Source organism: Oncorhynchus kisutch, linkage group LG13 (genome assembly GCF_002021735.2).
Source record: "Oncorhynchus kisutch isolate 150728-3 linkage group LG13, Okis_V2, whole genome shotgun sequence".
In the NCBI taxonomy this organism is placed as follows: Eukaryota; Metazoa; Chordata; class Actinopteri; order Salmoniformes; family Salmonidae; genus Oncorhynchus; species Oncorhynchus kisutch.
The window spans coordinates 24,954,080-24,977,273 of record NC_034186.2 but is presented as its reverse complement, the minus strand read 5'-3'; the positions used below and the strand labels follow the sequence as shown (position 1 = coordinate 24,977,273).

Below are 23,194 nucleotides of genomic sequence, written 5' to 3'. Positions count from 1 at the left end.
GTTTCTTTGAATTGAGATTAAATTAATTCTCTTTGTGTCTGTTTTGCTGTACAGTGTGTGCATCGGGACCTGGCTGCTAGGAACGTCCTGCTCTCTCAGGGGAAGATAGTGAAGATCTGTGACTTTGGCCTGGCCAGAGACATCATGCATGACAACAACTATGTCTCCAAAGGCAGCGTTAGTATTTCTCTATGACCATACTGGCTGTTTGTGTCCCCTGAGCATAGACATGTATCCTGCTTGTTCATGTTAGCACTCCATTATGTTCCACTATTGTAGTGTCCGTTATATGAGTGCTGTGTGTTTGATCCATCTGCTGTGTGTGTTGACCATAGACCTTCCTGCCAGTGAAGTGGATGGCTCCTGAGAGTATCTTTGACAACATGTACACCACCCTCAGTGATGTCTGGTCCTACGGCATCCTCCTCTGGGAGATTTTCTCTCTAGGTGAGGCTAAGCTGACCCCAAATCTGTGACAAAGACACATCTTGAGAAGCATGTTAAGGAGACATCTGACTCCAGATCTGTGTGTAGATACAGTGTTGACAGTGTTACTGCTGTTTGCTGTTGTACTGATGGCAGTGTGTTTGTGTTAAAGGTGGCACCCCATACCCAGGGATGGTAGTGGACTCCAGCTTCTACAACAAGATCAAGAGTGGCTACAGGATGGCCAAACCTGAGCACGCCCCCGCTGATGTGTATGTACATATATTTTTTTATATAATTCTACATTGTGTTGTGTACATTATGTTGAAACACTTTTTATGCCAAAACAATTTTTAAAACACTGGATCAGATAACATTGTCCCATATGTCATGCAAATACTATGGAACGCTACTACTGCTGTGAATACACAGTACTAAACTGTGATATACAATACAATTATATGACTGTTATACCATGGCATTTCACTCCTGTATTGTCTGTCCCGTTCTCTCTGTTTAACTAGGGTGTTTTCCTCCCTCCAGGTATGAGATGATGATAAAGTGTTGGAACAGTGAGCCTGAGAAGAGGCCTTCCTTCCTCAGCCTGAGTGAGAGTGTGGCTTCACTGCTGCCCTCCGGCTACAAGAGGGTGAGCGTCTCTTCAGTATGAGCTCTGACCTTACAATCTCTCCCAGGGTTCCTCACCCCTGCTTTCTAATGTCTCTCTCTCTTTAATTCCTGACCCTGACCTCCAACGTTTGGACCTACTCCTCCCTCTGAATGTTTCTTGTCCTTTCTAATCAGTTTCATCCCCCTTTTACCTTACCTGACCTATCCTATTTTTACACAGAAAGGGAGTAAGTGCTTCAACCATAATCTTTCTCCGTACCTTTCTCACACTTTTCCTAGCCAGTGCGCTCCCCCTAGCCTTGGGGCTTGTTATAGTTCTACAGTACTAACAAAGTGAAGTTCATCTAAAACCAGGCTCACAAACTCCAACCACTTCCCCCAACGCTGCCAGTGTAGTGTGTTTCTGTGGGCTCTGCCAGTTGAGGCTGTTTATGTGGGCGCTGAGTACTGTGCATTTCCGTTGTATTAAAGCCCAGCTCTGGCGATGATTAGAGTGCTAATGCTCCAGCTGGCGGTCAGTGACCAGCCCCAACCACAGTACTGACGCAGTCAGCAGCAGCAGCCCCAGGTCTCCCCTCCACCTCCCCTTCACTGGCTAGGCTAACTATAATGAGCCTATTAAACAGAACGACACACATGGCACATCAAACCTCCTCCTCCCTCACTATTCTGCTTTGCTGGTCCAGGAGAGTGGAGGAGTTAGCTCCTGTTTTAGCACCTCAGGCTGGGGTTGGGTTGACTGGGCTAGGGTGGGGTGGGACGGGAGATCACCACCAGGCTGACTGATTGAGAACACACACCACTGACAGCTGGTTTAACTGGTTCAACTGATAAATCTGTTTTAGGATTGATTTATGAGTTGAAGTGATTTATGTTTTGTGATTATGAAAGGGATGCTACTGTTTTGGAGGTACTGTATGGGAGGTACCAGAGCAGTAAATAACTATTGAGTACTCCAGGCCAAACAGGTTTTATTTACATGCACATCACTCTTGTTTTTTTAAACGGTTAGACATATAGCTAAGTTTTCTGCATGGTACTGTAGACATGATTCAATGCTCCTCGATACTGTAGGTTAATGTTCATTGGGCTTTCTCTCTGTTGTGCAGTGCTTCGAGAGGGCAAGCCATGAGTTCCTGAAGAGCGACCATCCAGCAGTGACCAGGGTCCAGGTGGAGAGTGATGACACCTACATTGGGATCACCTATAAGAGTCAGGACAAGTTGAAGGACAGGGAGAGTGGCTTCGACGAGCAGCGCCTCAGCTCTGACAGCGGTTACATTATCCCCCTCCCCGACCTGGACCCTCTGTCTGATGATGAGTACGTCAAGAGGAACCGCCACAGGTAGACTACCACCTTAATCTCAGACATGTGTATCTTCAATCTCAGATTCTTATATGTGGTATAGGTTGATAACACCGTTTTACAACCTAACGTGCTAGTTCTGTTTACCAAATGCAAACATCCGGCAAACAAGATAGATATCCTTTATATTTATTTAATGGTCTCCTCCTGTTTACTATACCCTATCACTCACTTAACTGTTTAGTAATACTGACCTGTTCCTCTCTGTCCTGTGAAGCTCTCAGACATCTGAAGAGAGTGCCATAGAGACAGGCTCCAGCTTCACACTGGCCAAGAGAGAAGGAGAGACCCTGGAGGACATCAGCTTGTTGGATGAGATGTGTTTGGACTCAGAGCTGGTGGAAGACAGTTTCCTGTGAAAGGCCTGGAGAAGCCAAAAGCCTGCTAAAGAGAGGGAGAGAGGGGGGAGAAACACACCTGAACACAGACTCTCAGACCACCCAAAGACCCCTCCTCACAACCCCCTATCTCGAACCCTCCTCATCCTCCGCCCATACACCTCCATTCCTCTCAGGAGGACAGAGCAAAACCACTTCACTGCTTGGACGAGTCTGTGGCCAGATCATGGTACGCCTGCCGTTTTCCTCATCAGACTGACAGCACCCCTTGTGGGGCTGGAGGGACGAGCAGCATGGATGGATGCTACACTAATGACTCATCACTACCATGTGGTTACAGAGTCTCTATGGAACGGTAGTGTTGGATGGGAATAAGAGCACATGAGGAGAACATGGAGGAAGATTTTTATATAAACGTATAAAACCTTATTGTAATGGGCATTCCGAACAGCATCATAAGCAAGGATGGATGGAGGGATCAGAATGCATCAGGCGTGAAAGTCAAAGACCCAGAATGGCGGGCAGTTTATCTCAGCCATGCAGAACCACTACAGACAGACCCACTATTTAAACCACATCACACCAGTGCCAGCAAACAGACCAGTATGAGGCCAGCTACACAACAGACGGCTTTACTTCACAACCCACCTACCTGCAGAATATGTACTACAGTATATCTGATGCTGGCACAATCAGTAGCAATACACTGATTAAAAAACATGTTTTTGCACTTGCCCATATGGCATATGTTGTCAATAGCAGTATAGCAGTACATTTTTTTTGTTGCCTGGTTGAATAACCAGGCAAGTCAGCTATATATATATATATATATATATATATATATAACTAACTTGCCTGGTCAGTTAAAAATAACAAATTCTTATTTACAATGATGGCCTAATCCGCCCAAACCCGGACGATGCTGGGCCAATTGTGTGCCGCCCTATGGGACTCCCAATCACGGCCGAATGTGATTCAGCCTGGATTCAAACCAGGGACTGTAGGGACGCCTCTTGTACTGAGATGCAGTGCCTTAGACTGCTGCTCCACTTGGGAGCCTAAGTGTGTGTGCGTGTATATATATATACATACACTGGGGTAAAAAAATTTCACTGAATTACAGTTCATATAAGAAAATCTGTCAATTTCAATGAGTTGATTAGGCTCTAATCTATGGATTTCACATGGGTGGGCCTTGGAGGGCATAGGCCCACCCACTTGGCAGCTTGGCCCACCCACTGGGGAGCCAGGCCCAATCAATCAGAACATTTTCCCCACAAAAGGGCTTTACAGACATAAATACTCCCCCCCCCCCTCTCTCAGACTATCCTGCAGGTGGAGAAGCCAGATGTGGAGGTCCTGAGCTGGCGTGGCTACACATGTTCTGCGGTTGTGAGGCCGGTTGAACATACTGCCAAATTCTCTAAAAAACGTTGGAGGCAGTTTATGGTAGAGAAATTAACATTAAATTCTCTGGCAACAGCGCTGGTGGACATTCCTGCTCTCTTAAAACTTGAGACATCTGTGGCATTGTGTTGTGACAAAACTGCGCATTTTAAAGTGTCCTTTTATTGGCCCCAGCACAAGGTGCACCTGTGTAATGGTCATGCTGTTTAATCAGCTTCTTGATATGCCACACCTTTCAGGTGGATGGATTATCTTGGCAAAGAAGAAATGCTCACTAACAGTGATGTAAACAAATTTGTACACAAAAATTTGAAAAAAATAACATTTCTGGGATTTTTTATTTCCGCTCATGAAACATGGGACCAACACTTTACATGTTGCATTTATATTTTTGTACACACTATATATACAAAAGTATGTGGACAGCCCTTCAAATTAGTGGATTCGGCTATTTCGGCCACACCAGTTGCTGATAGGTATCAAATATAGTACACAGCCATGTAATCTCCATAGACAAACATTGGCAGTAGAGTGGCCTTACTGAAGAGCTCAGTGACTTTCAACGTGGCACCGTTATAGCTGTCCCGGAAACTGTAAGTGCTGCTATTGTGAAGTGGAAATGTGTAGGAGCAACAATGGCTCAGCCGCGAAGTGGTAAGCTACACAAGCTTACAGAAGGGGACTGCACAGTTCTGAAGCGCATAGCACGTAAAATCGTCTGTCCTCGGTTGCCACATTCACTACTGAGTTCCAAAATGCCTCTGGAAGCAACGTCAGCACAAGAACTGTTCGTCGGGAGCTTCATGAAATGGGTTTCCATGGCCAAACAGCCGCACAAAAGCCTAAGATCACCATGCGCAATGCCAAGTATCGGCTGGAGTGGTGTAAAGCTCGTTGCCATTGGACTCTGGAGCAGTGGAAACACGTTCTCTGGAATGATGAATCACGCTTCACCATCTGGCAGTCCAACGGGTGAATCTGGGTTTGGTGGATGCCTGGAGAATGCTACCTGCCCCAATGTGTAGTGCCAACTATAAAGTTGGATGAGGAATAATGATCTGGGGCTGTTTTTCATGGTTCGGGCTAAGCTCTTAGTTCCAGTGAAGGGAACTCTTAACGCTACAGCATACAATGACATTCTAGACAATTCTGTGCTTCCAACTTTGTGGCAAAGGTTTGGGGAAGGTCCTTTCCTGTTTCAGCATGACAACACCCCATGCACAAAGCGAGGTCCATACAGAAATGGTTTGTTGAGATCGGTGTGGAAATACTTGAGTGGCCTGCACAGAGCCCTGACCTCAATCCAATCGAACAGGTTTCGGATGAATTGGAACACAGACTGAGAGCCAAGCCTAATCGCCCAAAATCAGTGCCCGACCTCACTAATACTCTTGTGGCTGGATGGAAGCAAGTCCCCGCAGCAATGCTCCAACATCTAGTGGAAAGCCTTCCCAGAAGAGTAGAGGCTGTTATAGCAGGAAAGGGGGGACCAACTCCATATTAATGCCCATTATTTTGTAATGAGATATTCACATACTTTTGTAGTGTAGTGTGTGTATTTATATATCAAATTTGATTTGTCACGTGCCCGAATACAACAGGTAGACCTTACAGACCTTACAGTGAAATGCTTACTTACAAGCCCTAAACCAACAATGCAGTTAAAAAATTAAAGTAACAAATAATTAAAGTGCAGCAGTAAAATAACAATAGCGAGGCCATATATAGGGGGTACCGGTTAGTCGATGTAATTGAGGTAATATGTAAACTCAGCAGAAAAAGAAACGTCCTCTCACTGTCAACTGCGTTTATTTTCAGCAAACCTGACGTTTATTTTCAGCAAATGTGTAAAATATTTGTATGAACATAATATTCAACAACTGAGACATAAACTGAACAAGTTCCACAGACTAACAGAAATGGAATAATGGGTCCCTGAACAAAGGGAGGGTCAAAATCAAAAGTAACAGTCAGTATCTGGTGTGGCCACCTGCTGCATTAAGTACTGCAGTGCATCTCCTCATGGACTGCACCAGATTTGCCAGTTCTTGCTGTGAGATGTTACCCCACTCTTCCACCAAGGCACCTACAAGTTCCCAGACATTTCTGGGGGGAATGGCCCTAGCCCTCACCCTCTGATCCAACATGTCCCAGACATGCGCAATTGGATTGAGATCCGGGCTCTTTGCTGGCCATGGCAGAACACTGACATTCCTGTCTTGCAGGAAATCACGCTCAGAACAAACAGTATGGCTGGTGGCATTGTCATGCCGGAGGGTCATGTCAGAATGAGCCTGCAAGAAGGGTACCACATGAGGGAGGAGGATTTCTTCCCTGTAACTCACAGCGTTGAGATTGCCTGGAATGACAACAAGCTCAGTCCGATGATGCTGTGACACACCGCCCCAGACCATGACAGACCCTCCACCTCCAAATCGATCCCACTCCATAGTACAGGCCTTGGTGTAACGCTCATTCCTTTGACAATAAACGCGAATCCGACCATCACCCCTGGTGAGACAAAACCAAGACTCGTCAGTGAAGAGCACTTTTTGCCAGTCCTGTCTGGTCCAGCGATGGTGGGTTTGTGCCCATAGGCAACGTTGTTGCCAGTATTGTCTGGTGAGGACCTGCCTACCTCTATCAGTCCAGCCTCTATCAGCCTATTGCGGACAGACTGAGCACTGATGGAGGGATTGTGCGTTCCTTGTGTAACTCAGGCAGTTGTTGTTGCCATCATGTACCTGTCCCACAGGTGTGATGTTTGGATGTACCGATCCTGTGCAGGTGTTGTTACACGTGGTCTACAACTGCGAGGATGATCAGCGGTCCATCCTGTCTCCCTGTAACTCTTTCTTAGGTGACTCACAGTACGGACATTGCAATTTATTGCCCTGGCCACATCTGCAGTCCTCATGCCTCCTTGCAGCATGCCCAAGGCACGTTCACGCAGATGAGAAGGGACCCTGGGCATCTTTTTTTTGTGCTTTTCAGAGTCAGTGGAAAGGCCTCTTTAGTGTCCTAAGTTTTCATAACTGTGACCTTAATTGCCTACCGTCTGTAAGCTGTTAGTGTCTTAACGACCGTTCCACAGGTGCATGTTCATTAATTGTTTATGGTTCATTGAACAAGCATGGGAAACAGTGTTTAAACTGTTTACATTGGATTTGACAAATTATCTTTGAAAGACAGGGTCCTGAAAAAGGGATGTTTCTTTTTTTGCTGAGTTTACATATAGGTATAATTATTAAAGTGACTATGCATAGATAATAACAGAGTAGCAGCAGCATAAAAGAGGGGTGGCAATGCAAATAGTCTGGGTAGCCATTTGAGTAGATGTTCAGGAGTCTAATGGCTTCGGGGTAGAAGCTGTTTAGAAGCGTCTTGGACCTAGACTTGGCGCTCCGGTACCTCTTGCCGTGCGGTAGCAGAGGACAGTCTATGACTTGGGAGCGAGGAAGTCTTTGACAATTTTTAGGGCCTTCCTCTGAGACCTGGTATAGAGGTCCTGGATGGCAGGAAGCTTGGTCCCAGTGATGTACTGGGCCGTACACACTAGCTCTCAACCTACTCCACTACAGCCCCGACGATTAGAATGGGGGAGTGCTCGGTCCTCGTTTTCCTTTAGTCCACAATCATCTCCTTTGTCTTGCTCACATTGAAGGGGTTGTTGTCCTGGCACCACTGGCAGGTCTTTGACCTCCTCGCTATAGGCTGTCTCATTAATATTGGTGATCAGGCCTACCACTGTTGTGTCATCGCAAACTTATTGATAGTGTTGAAGTCGTGTCGTGTGTGTGTGTGTGTGTGTGTGTGTGTGTGCGCGCGCAAACTTATTGATAGTGTTGAAGTCGTGTCGTGTGTGTGTGTGTGTGTGTGTGTGTGTGTGTGTGTGTGTGTGTGTGTGCGCGCGCGCGCGCGTGCGTGTATTTGTGAATAATGGGTTGAGGAAGGTGATGATATAGGTTTTAATTGAAGAATACAGCTATCTTCACCTGGCTTGTAACTTTACCACTCTCCAAAAGACAACATTTGTACACCAACATATAAACCATTGTCTCTCTTTCACATGCAGAGGTATGTTTAGGAAAGGCCCCAGTTGGATTGTAATATAAATAGTGGTAGAGTGTTTTTATATTTGAGAGAAGAACTGGAGGTAACATGCCAGTATTATATGCAACTTTATGTGAAGCTCCATTTGAACATGTGAAACCCATCTTTCAACACACTCGACTCTTTTCTGTAACCATTAGGATATTACAAAAATAATAATAATAATATCTGTTACATCTTGGAATCTGTCATTTATGTACATTTTGAAATGGGAATATGTTTTATTCAAATTGTAAAATGAACTCAAGCTAAGTATGAGTGACATTGAACCTGGGCGAAAATACATGTATGTGTATTAGTACAGCATGCAAGAACATTTTTTTTCAAGCTTTGAGATTATGCCAATGTAATAATAATAATGCATTTATGTTAATAATAAACAAGAGCATTATTCGCTGCAGATAATGGAAGAGAACCAGAGAGAAAAACCACATAGTCATCTGATTTGGTTGTTTGACAGCTCCTGTGCTTCTCAAAGCCAAGAAGCTGGAAGAAGTACATCATCTTCCAAATCAGAGGGGACATTATGTATGTGTTGTTGTGATTTAGCTAATGTTATATCTTCAGCCATGTTGCCGTCCTGTAAAGAGACAACAGTAGGGTGTTCTATCCATGTAAAATACACTAGTTGAGATATATAACGTGATATCATACATCGTTATGTGTATGTTTAATCTTGCAGTATCTTCTACTAGCGGTCCTCACTGCCTCTCTGTCTGTCTTTATGGTTGACTGTGCAACCTGGACTCAGGGGTAGACGTAACATAGTAAATGCTATTACAAAACACTTGATTAGTATGATATGTTATGTTTCGCATGGTATGTGGTAATTTGTGAATGTCCATTATCCAATTCATATGACATGTTATTAAGAATTACAATTCGTATTCGTACGATTTGTTACGAATATGCAGTTTGTACGTATTACGAATTCCAATTTGTTGTGGTTAATTTTAGCTAGGTGGCTAACATTAACTAGGTGGCTAACATTAGCTAGGCAAGGGGTTAGGAGTTAGGTTAAAGGGTTAAGGTTAGCTAACATGCTATTTATTTGCAACGCCCGACCATCCAACCTGATCAACCGACCTACTTTCATACGTAAACTTCTGTCATATGTAACCATACCAAACTTAACATATCATACTAATTTGGGTATCCCGGATTTACATCTACTATGTTACGTCTACTCTATGAGACCAGGCTGGACTTAGAAGTTCTCTGCCATCACCTTAAAACTGTTGCACTTTTTCTATTGTCCTTGTATTTGATGTGAGAGGAAGGGCTTGTTTTGGCTCTTGAACTATAATCCATGGTACAGTAAATATAGTTAGTTAGCCCTAATACTCAGAAGTTATCCTCATGTTTCAATATGCATTATGTACAGTCAGATGATTTATATTTCAATAAATGATTTAATAGTGTCTCTTGTCTGGAAATCTGTTTTCCTTTCTTTCCTTTAGTATCTGTTTGTCACACACACACACACACACACACACACACACACACACACACACACACACACACACACACACACACACACACACACACACACACACACACACACACACACACACACACACACACACACACACACACTTCATCAAAGCCAATTCCTCCTTTGGTCGTCTTTCCTTCCAGCTCTCTGCTGCCCATGACTGGAACGAATTGCAAAAATCTCTGAAGCTGGAGACTCACATCTCCCTCACTAGCTTTAAGCACCAGCTGTCAGATCACTGCACCTGTACATAGCACATCTGTAAACAGCCCATCTATCTACCTACCTCATCCCCATACTGGTATTTATTTATTTAGCTCCTTTGCACCCCAGTATCTCTACCTGCACATTCACCTTCTGCCGATCTACCATTCCAGTGTTTAATTGCTATATTGTAATTACTTCGCCACCATGGCCTATTTATTTCCTTAACTTTCCTAATTTGCACTCAACGTATATATACTTTTTGTTTTATTTTGTTCTACTGTATTATTGACTGTATGTTTTGTTTATTCCATGTGTAACTCTGTGTTGTTGTATGTTTCGAATTGCTACGCTTTATCTTGGCCAGGTCGCAGTTGCAAATGAGAACTTGTTCTCAACTAGCCTACCTGGTTAAATAAAGGTGAAATAAATGTAAAAAATAAATAAATTCCATGGTAAAAACAGTGGTTAAACTAAACATTTTAATAGAGAGATTGGTATTATAGTTTGGTAGGTGAGAGAAGGGGTCAGAGGTTAGTTTCCCTGGAAGACATCACTTCTAATTTTCGAAGGCTTTGACCAGGGTTAGTGCTATCCGGGATTCTTGGGACGTCCCTACTCTTCACAGTACGTGTACACCCACGACCACAAGCAAATGGTTCGCTTGTTGGTGTGCTCGCAGTATATAGCAACAAGTTCAGTTGTGCATCAAGAATTCAGCATAGCAAGTGTGTATGTAGGTCTGGTTATTAAATGGGTAAATAGTTTAACACATTCTCCATTACATGAATTTATTCACAGGCAAATAGGTATATGCTCTAAACCACTCTGGTGACAAACAAATATTGTTGCCCTGTCTACAATCGTCCACATGCCTGGGAATACCCATTCAACTAAGTAAAAACATTTTGAAAATGTTAAAAAAACAATGTATTATTAGCTAGCTAGCTAGTGCAGGCTAACTCAAATGAGCTGCTAAGGTAGCTACAGTTGAAGTCGGAAGTTTACATACACCTTAGCCAAATACATTTAAACTCAGTTTTTCACAATTCCTGACATTTAATCCAATTAAAATTCCCTGTTTTAGGTCAGTTAGGATCACCACTTCATTTTAAGAATGTGAAATGTAAGAAAAATAGGAAAGAAAATGATTTATTTACGCTTTTATTTCTTGCATCACATTCCCAGTAGGTCAGAAGTTTACATTCACTCAATTAGTATTTGGTATCATTGCCTTTAAATTGTTTAACTTGGGTCAAACGTTACAGTTAGCCTTCCATAAGCTTCCCACAGTAAGTTGGGTGAATTTTGGCTAATTCCTCATGACAGAGCAGGTGTAACTGAGTCAGGTGTGTAGGCCTCCTTGCTCGGACACGCTTTTTCAGTTCTGCCCACAAATGTTCTATGGGATTGAGGTCAGGGCTTTGCGATGGCTACTCCAATACCTTGACTTGGTTGTCCTTAAGCCATTTTGCCACAACTTTGGAAGTGTGCTTGGGGTCATTGTCAGTTTGGAATACCCGTTTGCGACCAAGCTTTAACTTCCTGACTGATACCTTGAGAAGTTGCTTCAATATATCCACATAGTTTTTCTACTTCATGTGAAGTGCACCAGTCCCTCCTGCAGCGAAGCACCCCCACAACATGATGTTGCCACCCCCATGCTTCATGGTTGGGATGGTGTTCTTCGGCTTGCAAGCCTCACCCTTTTTCCTCCAAAGATAAAGATGGTCATTATGGCCAAACAGTTCTGTTTTTGTTTCATCAGACCAGAGGACATTTCTCCAAAAAGGTTGATCTTTGTCGTAATGTGCAGTTGCAAACAGTAGTCTGGCTTTTTTTATTACTGTTTTGGAACAGTGTCTTCTTCCTTGCTGAGCGGCCTTTCAGGTCATGTCGATATGGGACTCGATTTTATTGTGGATATAGATACTTTTGTACCTGTTTCCTCCAGCATCTTCACAAGGTCCTTTGCTGTTGATCTGGGATTGATTTACACTTTTCTCACCAAAGTATGTTCATCTCTAGGAGACAGAATGCACTTCCTTCCTGAGCGGTATGATGGCTGCGTGGTCCCAAGGTGTTTATACGTGCGTACTATTGTTAGTACATATGAACGTGGTACCTTCAGGCGTTTGGAAATTGCTCCCAAGAATGAACCAGACTTGTGGAGGTCTTCAATTATTTTCTGAGGTCTTGACTGATTTCTTTTGATTTTTCCATGATGTCAAGCAAAGAGGCACTGAGTTTGAAGGTTGGCCTTGAAACACATCCACAGGTACACCTCCAATTGACTCAAATGATGTCAATTAGCCTATCAGAAGCTTCTAAAGCCATGACATCATTTTCTGGAATTTTCCAAGCTGTTTAAAGGCACAGTCAACTTAGTGTATGTAAACGTCTGACCCACTGGAATTGTGATACAGTGAATTATAAGTGAAATAATCTGTCTGTAAACAATTGTTGTAAAAATCAGTTGTGTCATGCACAAAGTAGATGTCCTAACTGACTTGCCAAAACTATAGTTTTTAACAATAAATGTGTGGAGTAGTTGAAAAACAAGTTTTAATGACTCCAACCTAAGTGTATGTAAACTTCCGACTTCAACTGTAGCTAGCTATCTAGCCAACTTTACATACTGTATAGCTAGTTAGCTAAGTGAATTAAATACCAGCTACCTAACTAAATATTAACTAGCTAAACACAAACTCAAAATGCATGTGTAGGTAGCTAGCTAACAACCATGTAAAAGGGTGAAAGGATAGCAGCTCCAGCTGTTCAAGAAGGAAGAGAGTAGGCTATTCTGATATGGCAGGTACTTTTGTGTAGTTTGAAATCAAATTAAATCAACATAAGTGTTATATGTCGCATGACCGGATACTACAGGTGTAGACCTTTACAGTGAAATGCTTACTTACAAGCCCTTAATTAACAATGCAGTTTAAGAAAAAAAGTGTGAAAGTATTTACTAAATAGCTGAAGTAAAAAATAAATTAAATAAAAAATAAGAAAAATAGAAAATAACAAATAATTAAGGAGCAATAAATAACAATGGCTAGGCTATATACAGGTGGTACCAGTACAGAGTCAATGTGTGGGGGCACCGGTTAGTCGAGGTAATTGAGGTAATATGTACATGTAGGTCGAGGTAAAGTGACTATGCATGGTTAATAAACAGAGAGCAGCAGTAGAGTAAGAATGGGGGGTGGGGTGGGGATAATGCAAATAGTCTGGGAAACCATTTGACTAGCTGTTCAGGAGTCTTATGGCTTGGGGGTAGAAGCTGTTAAGAAGCATTTTGGATCTAGACTTGGTACTCCGGTACCACTTGCCGTGCTGTAGCAGGGAGAAAAGTCAATGACAATTTTTAGGGCCTTCCTCTGACACCGCCTAGTATAGAGGTCCTGGATGGCAGGAAAATTGGCCCCAGTGATGTACTGGGCTGTAAGCACTACGCTCTGTAGTGCCTTGCGGTCGGAGGCCGAGCAGTTGCCTTACCAGGCAGTGATGCAAGCATGCTCTCGATGGTGCAGCTGTATAATTTTTTTGAGGATCTGACGACCCATGCCAAATCTTTTCAGTCTGCTAAGGGTGACTAGGCATTGACATGACCACTTCACGACTGTCTTGGTGTGTTTGGACATGGTAGTTTGGTGGTGATGTGGACACCAAGGAACTTGAAGCTCTCAACCTGCTCGACAATAGTCTCGTCGATGAGAACGGAGGCATGCACAGTCCTCATTTTTCTGTAGTCCACAATCATCTCCTTTGTTTTGATCACGTTGAGGGAGAGGTTGTTGTCCTGGCACCCCACTGCCAGTTCTCTGACCTCCTCCCTGTAGGCTGTCTCATCATTGTCGGTGATCATGCCTACCACTGGTGTGTCGTCGGCAAACTTAATGATGGTGTTGGAGTCGTGCTTGGCCATGTAGTAATGGGTCAACAGGGAGTACAGGAGGGGACTGAGCATGCACCCCTGAGGTGCCCCTGTGTTGAGGATCAGCGTGGCAGATGTGTTGTTACCAACCCTTACCACCCGGCGGCAGCCCGTCAGGAAGACCAGGATCCAGTTGCAGAGGGAGGTGTCTAGTCCGAGGGTCCTTAGCTTAGGGATGAGCTTTGAGGGCGCTATGGTGTTGAACGCTGAGATGGAGTCAATGAATGGCATTCTCACAAAGGTGTTCCTTTTGTCTAGGTGGGAAAGGGCAGTGTGGAGTGCAATAGAGATTGCATCATCTGTGGATCTGTTGAGGCGGTATGCAAGTTTGCATCATCTGTGGATCTGTTGAGGCGGTATGCAAGTTGGAGTGGGTCTAGGGTTTCTGGGATAATGGTGTTAATGTGAGCCATGACCAGCATTTCAAGCACTTCATGGCTACAGATGTGAGTGTTAGGGGTCGGTAGTCATTTAGGCAGGTTACCTTAGTGTTCTTGGGCACAGGGACGATGGTGGTCTGCTTGAAATGTCAGTGAAGACACTTGCCAGTTGGTCAGCGCATGCTCGGAGTACATGTCCTTGTGAATGTTGACCTGTTTAAAGGTCTTACTCTCATCGGCTACGTAGAGCGTGATCACACAGTTGTCCGGTACAGCTGATGCTCTCATGCATGCTTCAGTGTTGCTTGCCTCTAAGCAAGCATACAAGTTATTTAGCTCGTATGGTAGGCCTGTGTCACTGGGCAGCTCACGACTGTGTTTCACTTTGTAGTCCTTAATAGTTTGCCAGCCCTGCCACATTTGACCAGCATCAGAGCCGGTGTACTACGATTCAATCTTAGTCCTGTATTGATGCTTTGCCTGTTTGATGGTTAGTTGGAGGGCATAGTGGGATTTCTTATAAACGTCCGGGTTAGAGTCCCGCTCTTTGAAAGCTTTAGCTCAGTGCGGATGTTGCCTGTAAATCCATGGCTTCTGGTTGGTGCATATATATGTACGGTCACTGTGGGGACGACATCATTGATGCACTTATTGATGAAGCCAGTGACTGATGTGGTGTACACCTCAATTATAATTTTTTTAAACCTTTTTTTAACTAGGCAAGTCAGTTAAGAACAAATTCTTATTTTCAATGACAGCCTAGGAACAGTGGGTTAACTGCTTGTTCAGGGGCAGAACGACAGATTTGTCCCTTGTCAGCTCGGGGGTTTGAACTTGCAACCTTCCGGTTACTAGACCAACGCTCTAACCACTAGGCTACCCTGCCGCCCCAATGCCATCGGAAGAATCCCGGAACATATTTCAGTCTGTGCTAGCAAAACAGTCCTGTAGCTTAACATCTGCATCCTCAGACCACTTTCTTATTGAGCGAATCACTGGTACTTTCTGCTTTAGTTTTTGCTTGTAGGCAGGAATAGAGTAGATATATAATAGAGTTATGGTCAATTTGACAAAGGGAGGGTCGAGGAAGAGCTTTGTACATGTCTCTGTGTGTGGAGCAAAGGTGTTCTAGAGTTTTTTTCTTCTTGTTGCACATTTAACATGCTAGTAGAAATGAGGTAAAACCAATTTAAGTTTACCTGCAATAAAGTCTGCTGCCACCAGGAGCGCGTCTGTTTGTGGTGGTGAATAGAAAGCTACGAAAAATATAGATTAAAACTCTCTTGGTAAATAGCGTGGTCTTCAGCTTATCATGAGATACTCTACCTCAGGCGAGCAAAACCTTGAGACTTCCTTAATATATGATTTCATTCACCATCTGTTATTTAACAATAGACACAGACCACCACTACTTGTCTTACCAGAGGCAGCTGTTCTATCTTGCCGATGGGCCAAAGACCCTGCCAGCTGTATGTTAGCCATGTTAGCCACATAAGACATTACAGTTTTTAATGTCCCGTTGGTAGGATAGTCTTGATTAGAGCTCATCTATTTTGTTATCCAATGATTGCATGTTTGCTAATAGGACTGATGGTAGAGGGGGATTACTCACTCGCCATCGGATCCTTACAAAGCACCACGACTTACATCCCCGATATCTCCGTCTCTTTTTCATGCGATTTGGGCATTGTCGGGTGTCTGAAGTAAATATTTTGCGTCTGACTAAAGAAAAAATCTTTGGCCAGTGTGAGGTGAGTAATCGCTGTCCTGATATTCAGAAGCTCTTTTTGGTCATAAGAGACGGTGGCAGAAACATTATGTACAAAATAAGTTACAAATAACGCGAAAACCCCCGCACAATAGCACAATTGGTTAAGAGCCCGTAAAATGGCAGCAATTTCCTCTGGTGCCATATATAGAGTATATATAGTGTTCCAGTCCCTAGAAACAAAAACTGAGGACAGAGATAATAGCAACACATTCAGTGCTGTTTAATTATAATTAAGCCTGTATCTTGTGATATTTTCTGTCCTCAAATACAGAGAGATGTGACAGCCTGTCTGCAGATGAAGAGGTCCCAATGAAGAGCAGTGGCTTCAAGTCCTGGTCATGGGGACTCCAAGGGGTGTACATTTGATTTTTTGCCTTAGCACTACACATCTGATTCAAGTGATCAGATACACATCATCAAGCTTCAGGTGGTATTCATGTATTCGTTTGTGATGCAATCCTTGCTAATGTCACAACCTACACATTCACATATGCGTGCACATGCATCTATAGTGGGGCAAAAAAGTATTTAGTCAGCCACCAATTGTGCAAGTTCTCCCACTTAAAAAGACGAGAGAGGCCTGTCATTTTCATCATAGGTACACTTCAACTATGACAGACAAAATGAGAAAAAAATCCAGAAATCACATTGTAGGATTTTTTATGAATTTATTTGCAAATTATGGTGGAAAATAAGTATTTGGTCACCTACAAACAGGCAAGATTTCTGGCTCTCACAGACCTGTAACTTCTTCTTTAAGAGGCTCCTCTGTCTTCCACTCGTTACCTGTATTAATGGCACCTGTTTGAACTTGCTATCAGTATAAAAGACACCTGTCCACAACCTCAAACAGTCACACTCCAAACTCGACAGAAGATGATAGCCTTTTCTCAGGAGTCCCAAAACATTAAACAACACAAATTACAATTTCCTACTCATGTTTAAACACCCATTAAGCTAGCTAATGTTAGCTAGTCAGCTAGCTTTCTAAATAGCGCTTTTCATAAATTTAAATGTATGTATAATCGTTTGTCTCTACATTAACTAACATATTCCTCTCAACTTGACAGTTTTTTGCATAATTCGTTATGACATTACAATTACTTACATATGTTACCATCCTAGTATTTTTCTCAGCCATCTTTGCTGACGAAAGTCTCCCTTGTTGGGTCGCATAGCGTCAAATTCGTCATAGGATCCACTCGATATGATTGGTCATTGCCCAGCGTTCGGCGCTGGTGATTTGCATAAAGTTTGGAAATGCTGAACTTTTTCAGAGCCTCCCACGCCACGTTCGCACTGCCCAACGGTCCCTGCCCACTCCGCTTCTCACTGCTTTCCTTCTATTGAAAATGAAAGGTGTCCCCTGCTAATGTACACTAAAATGGGAAGTGATGTTTCACATTGCGATGCTGCCCCTAGTGTGCACGGGTCAAAACGTATCACCGTTTCACATTTCTACTTCAATGGGATGACATCCCAAGGATCCCACATAGACTTTTCAATTTACCAGCTACTTATTCTTTGTTTTCTAACTCAACTTTGAATTTTATTTCGTTTTTATCAGGAAACGCCTCGCTTCATCTACTGTCAGTTTGTAAACTTGCATTGTCGCGTTTAGCCTACAAAAAGTACACTACAGTGCATTTGGAAAGTGTTCACATCCCTTCCCTTTTTCCACATTTTATTTTGTTACAGCTTTATTCTAAAACGGATTAAACAAATAAAAATCCTCATGAATCTACACACACTACCACGTAATGACAAAGTGAAAACATGTTTTTAGAAATCTTTTCAAGTGTATTAAAACTGTAAAACAGAAATATCTGATTTACATAGGTATTCAGACCCTTTGCGATAAGACTCGAAATTGAGCTCAGGTGCATGCTGTTTCCATTGATCATCCTTGAGCTGTTTCTACAACTTGATTGGAGTCCACCTGTGGTAAATTCAATTGACTGGACATGATTTGGAAAGGCACACACCTGTCTATATAAGGTCCCACAGTTGACAGTGCATGTCAGAGCAAAAACAAAGCCATGAGGTTGAAGGAAATTGTCCGTAGAGCTCTGAGACAGGATTGTGTTGAGGCACAGATCTTGGGAAGGGTACCAAAAAATGTCTGATTATGGAACCACCAAGACTCTTCCTAGAGCTGATCGCCCAGCCAAACTGAGCAATCAGGGGAGAAGAGCCTTGGTCAGGTAAGTGCTGTTATTGTGAAGTGGAAAATCTAGGAGAAACAATGTCTCAGCCTGCTAAGTGGTAGTCCACACAACCTCACAGAACAGGAGAGCAGAGTGCTGTAGAGCATAAACATTTTTCTTGCAACACTCACTACTGTGTTCCAAACTGTCTCTGGGAGAAATGTCAGCACAATAACTGTTCTTCAGCAAAATAATTGTTCACTGGGATTTTCATTAAATGGGTTTTAATGGCCGAGCAGCCGCACACAAGCCGCTGGAGTGGTGTAAAGCTTTCTGCCATTGGACTCTGGAGTGATGAATCACGCTTCACCATCTAGCAGTCCGATGGATGAATGCGGGTTTGGTGGATGCCAGGAGAAGCTACTTTCCCAAATGCATAGTACCAACTGTAAAGTTTGGTGGAAGAGGATTAATGGTCTGGGGTTGTTTTTCATGGTTCGGGCTAGGCCCTTTAGTTCCACTGAAGGGAAATCTTAATGCTAAAGCATACAATGACGTTCTAGACAATTTTGTATTTCCAACTCTATGGCAACAGTTTGGGGAAGGCCCTTTCTTGTTTCAGCATGAAATGCATGAAATTTCAGCAACAATGCCCCCGTGCACAAAGTGAGGTCCATAAAGAAATTGTTTGTCAAGATCGGTGTGGAAGAACTTGACTGGCCTGCACAGAGCCCTGACCTCAACGCCATCGAACACCTACAGGATGAATTGGAACACCGACTGTGAGCCAGGCCTACTCGTCCAACATCAGAGCCCAACCTCACTAATGCTAGTCCCTGCAGAAATGTTCCAACATCTTGTGGAAAGCCTTCCCAGAAGAGTGGAGGCTGTTAGAAAAACAAACAAAGGGGGGACCAACTCCATATTAATGCCCATGATTTCGGATGGGATGTTCGATGAGCAGGTGTCCACATACTCTTACATATAGTGTAAGATCTTACCACTCGAGGAGATTGGATCATTAGAACATGGACATTGGATGGAACCATTTTCCTGCAGCGGTAATTAGGCCTACAGCTGCCTGTATGGAATTCTTGCTATGTTTTAATCTTTGCTGCTAATAAGCGTTTACACGCATTTATGAACATTTGCAATCCCAACTGTGCTAGGATGGCTATCAGAAACTTTTGACTAGGTTAGCCACATTGAGGTATATGGTTAGCGACTACAAATGTAAGAACTGTATGCGTTCCAATAGAGAATGATAGATGTCTCTAGTGGCCTAAAGTCTGTTTTAGCATGGGCAACACCATTTTAAAGTAGTAAAAGTAGTCGCCTGGGTGGGGATTCCTATGGGTTGAAGCCTCAATGACGCTGCCCATGCTGTCACAGATGCTATAATGGCACAGATATAAAGATGAGTCCTCTATCTATCTCTATGATGCTCTCCATACCTGTGCATGCTACTTCCTGGTCACCTCACCTGTCTGGAGGCGAAAGAAACACACACATGTTTAGGCGAGGTGCTGGCTAGCTGAGTAGAACACTTGAAAAAGAAGGAGAGCCGCACATTCTTGGAGCTCAGAGGTAATTATTGAATAACCTAATAACCAACGTTTCGACAGACAAGCTGTCTTCATCAGGATATAATGACAAACACTGCTATGTTTAGACCGAAGGCAGCAAGGGTCTTTAAATTCGAGATCCAGGCAGCCTCTCATTTTAACAATACATTGTCAAGGTCACCCCCTCGATGCTGATATAACAAAGGGACGAAATAGAGTGGTTCGCTTCCACCTCACCTGTCTGCCTTGTACAAATGACCAGTGACTCATGACCCAACAGTGCCCTATAGTTTACAAATTCAGTGGACTACAAAAACAAAAACTACAGACCAGCTTACACAACATGACGACCAACCAAACCATACTACGACCTACCAAACCATACTACATGAACCTTGCCGCAAAACATCAAAATAAAAAATACCCCTATTCACTTTGTACAACCAAGTCTCAAATATTCAAACATAATGCTGGTGTATCTGACATTGGTTATTGATGTAGTGTTGTCACTCCACTTCATATAACCGCCATGACACAATTTCATAAACAGAATACACTGAATACAGTCTCAGATAAGGCCTCTAGGGAGCATGATAGTTTCCCCATATAAGGATAACATCCAGTAGGTAAGTTCATTCAGATGATGTATCTGTCATTATAAATTTACATTTTAAATTTTCATTATTGTTTAGCTGTCAAAATTATATTTTCAACAATGGGCATGAATTGTTTTTTTTTTTTTAGAATGTGTGAATAAGTAAATCCACCAGAGGGCGGTATTACATAAGTCATTCTTAGATACAAAAAGCACTTCCAGTTTTATGCTTGAGAAACGGGGATCATTTATATATTTGCTCAGTTTTTAAACCTACAATTCATAAAATGACTTTAAGTCTGAAATATACTTTGCCCAAATGTACTTTACTCCATAATGTTTACATGTTGTGAAGTCTCAGGTGCTAAAGCTTTGGAGCAATAGTTGTGAGCATGGCTGGAATTATCTGTGGGAGTTAGGGGTCTGGCCCACCCTAGCGTACCACCTTGCCCGTCCAAATAAAATATTGAAATATTGATCATTTGTTTGACCGAGACGTGATAGAAAGACAGAAAGACGCATCAATCTCAGATAAAGTATCAGAGCGAGGAAAACAGTGCCCCTCTGTCTCCGTATGGGTAGACAGACAATGTATCTGATCTGTCTGGACAAAAATAGTGTGTCATGTCATACTATTTCTGTCCAGACAGCATCAGATACATGGGTTACATATAGTAAGACAGAGGGGCGCTGTTTTCCTTGCTCTGATGCTTTATCAAATCAAACCGAAGTTTATTTCTCACGTGCACTGAATACAACAGATGTAGACCTTACAGTGAAATGCTTACTTACAGGCTCAAACCAATAGTGACCAAAAATTAGGTGGAAACTGAGCTGCACTTCCTAACCTCCTGCCAAATGTATGACCATATTAGAGACGCATATTTCCATCAGATTACACAGATCCACAAAGAATTCGAAAACAAACCCAATATTGATGAACTCCCATATCTACTGGGTGAAATACCAGTGTGCCATAACAGCAGCACGATTTGAACTGTTGCCACAAGAAAAGGGCAACCAGGGAAGAACTAACACCATTGTAAATTCAACCCATATTTATGTTTATTTATTTTCTCTTTTGTATTTTAACTACTATCACATTGTTAAAACCCTCTATATAGACATAATATGACATTTGAAATGTCTTTATTCTTTTGGAACTTCTGTGAGTGTAATATTTACTGTTCATTTTTATTGTTTATTTCACTTTTGTTTATTATCTACTTTATTTGCTTTGGCAGTGTTAACATATGTTTCCCATGTCAATAAAGCCCTTGAATTGAATTGAATAGCTTCAGAAGAGAGGAAGAGGCGAATTGGGAGGGATCATTCTCACCAAAAGATGCAGACCTAAACTTGTCGCTTGCCTTCCCGCATTTGGGACAACAACTCCCATTGTTAGGGCGGATACATGAACATCTCGTCATTATATACAGATCTCTGGTTTCAGTGCACATGCGAATTGTAAAAAAAAATCTTGACTTGTGCACAGTGCACTGTTCTGATGCTGGCTTCCCCTAAAGTAAATTGATGTTTTGCCAAAATTATATAATTGCCCCTGTCTAAATCAAATAAATCTAAATACTTCACCACAGAACATGACTTAGCCGCAGAGGAAAATATTTGTGGATTGCTTAAAATTACAAGTGTGTAGGCCTATGCCTATTTCATTGGGAAGCCCACAATTTGGGCAGCATGCGTGGCAATAGGCCTAGCTGATTATTGAGTTGTGGCTGTCACTGAAAAGCTTAAAAAATATGTAGAAAGATAATGTGTCTTGAGTATAACTCCAGAATGCGCTCAGCATTCTTACGCATTTGTTATTTCATTGTGTGAATTGCTGCCCGTTGTTTATTTTGATCAGTTCCCCATTTCATAGTATGTCACCACTTTTTAAGTTACATAAATTTATTTTAATGCATGTATTAATTACAGTAATTTAGCATTCTCATTCACGGAGTGGAAACATTGTTTGCAGAGTTAACAACCTGCTACACTTGTTAGAAATAAGTCATAACTCTGATTTACAAGTTTTGTACATGTTTTAACTGCCTTTTGTTTGGAGTGCTCAATGCGAGCAATGAGCATGTCTGGTTTCTCTGTCCTGAAAATACAATTTTTTTATTTAACCTTTAACTAGGCAAGTGTAACGGCCGTTGGTGGAAGAAGGTGAGGACCAAGGTGCAGAGTGGTACGTGTTCATCTTTTTATTTGGAACTGAACACTGAATACAAAAAACAACAAATGGAACAATCAAAACAGTTCTGTCTGGTGCAGACACACAAAAACAGAAAACAACTACCCACAAACACAGGTGGGAACAGGCTACTTAAGTACAGTTTACAGAGGAGTATAGAGTGCAGTGATGTGTCCTATAAGGAGCATCAGTGGCAAATCTGATGGCCGAATGGTAAAGACCATCTGGCCGCTCGAGAGCACCCTTACCTGCCGATCTATAGATTATGTCTCCGTAATTTAGCATGGGTAGGATGGTCATCTGAATCAGGGTTAGTTTGGCAGCTGTGGTGACAGAGGAGCGATTACGATAGAGGAAACCATGTCTAGATTTAACCTTAGCCTGCAGCTTTGATATGTGCTGAGAGAAGGACAGTGTACCGTCTAGCCATACTCCAAAGTACTTGTATGAGGTGACTACCTCAAGCTCTAAACCCTCAGAGGTAGTAATCACACCGGTGGGGAGAGGGGCATTCTTCTTACCAAACCACAACCTTTGTTTTGGAGGTGTTCAGAACAAGGTTAAGGGCAGAGAAAGCTTGTTGGACACTAAGAAAGCTTTGTTGTAGAGTGTTTCAGGGA

General features: G+C 42.7%; 1 protein-coding gene across 1 annotated transcript in view; it reads left to right on the top strand.

Moving 5' to 3' along the window:
• The window catches only part of LOC109902718 (platelet-derived growth factor receptor alpha-like), a 59,092-nt gene extending 55,517 nt beyond the window's left edge, over nucleotides 1-3,575 (top strand). The window contains exons 23-28 of the mRNA XM_031785818.1: nucleotides 55-177; nucleotides 336-447; nucleotides 599-698; nucleotides 970-1,075; nucleotides 2,166-2,401; nucleotides 2,640-3,575. Of these exons, the coding sequence (XP_031641678.1) occupies nucleotides 55-177; nucleotides 336-447; nucleotides 599-698; nucleotides 970-1,075; nucleotides 2,166-2,401; nucleotides 2,640-2,781 (819 nt within the window). The 3' untranslated portion in view covers nucleotides 2,782-3,575. The remainder of the gene's footprint in view (nucleotides 1-54; nucleotides 178-335; nucleotides 448-598; nucleotides 699-969; nucleotides 1,076-2,165; nucleotides 2,402-2,639) is intronic.
• Nucleotides 3,576-23,194: the final 19,619 nt, after the last annotated feature.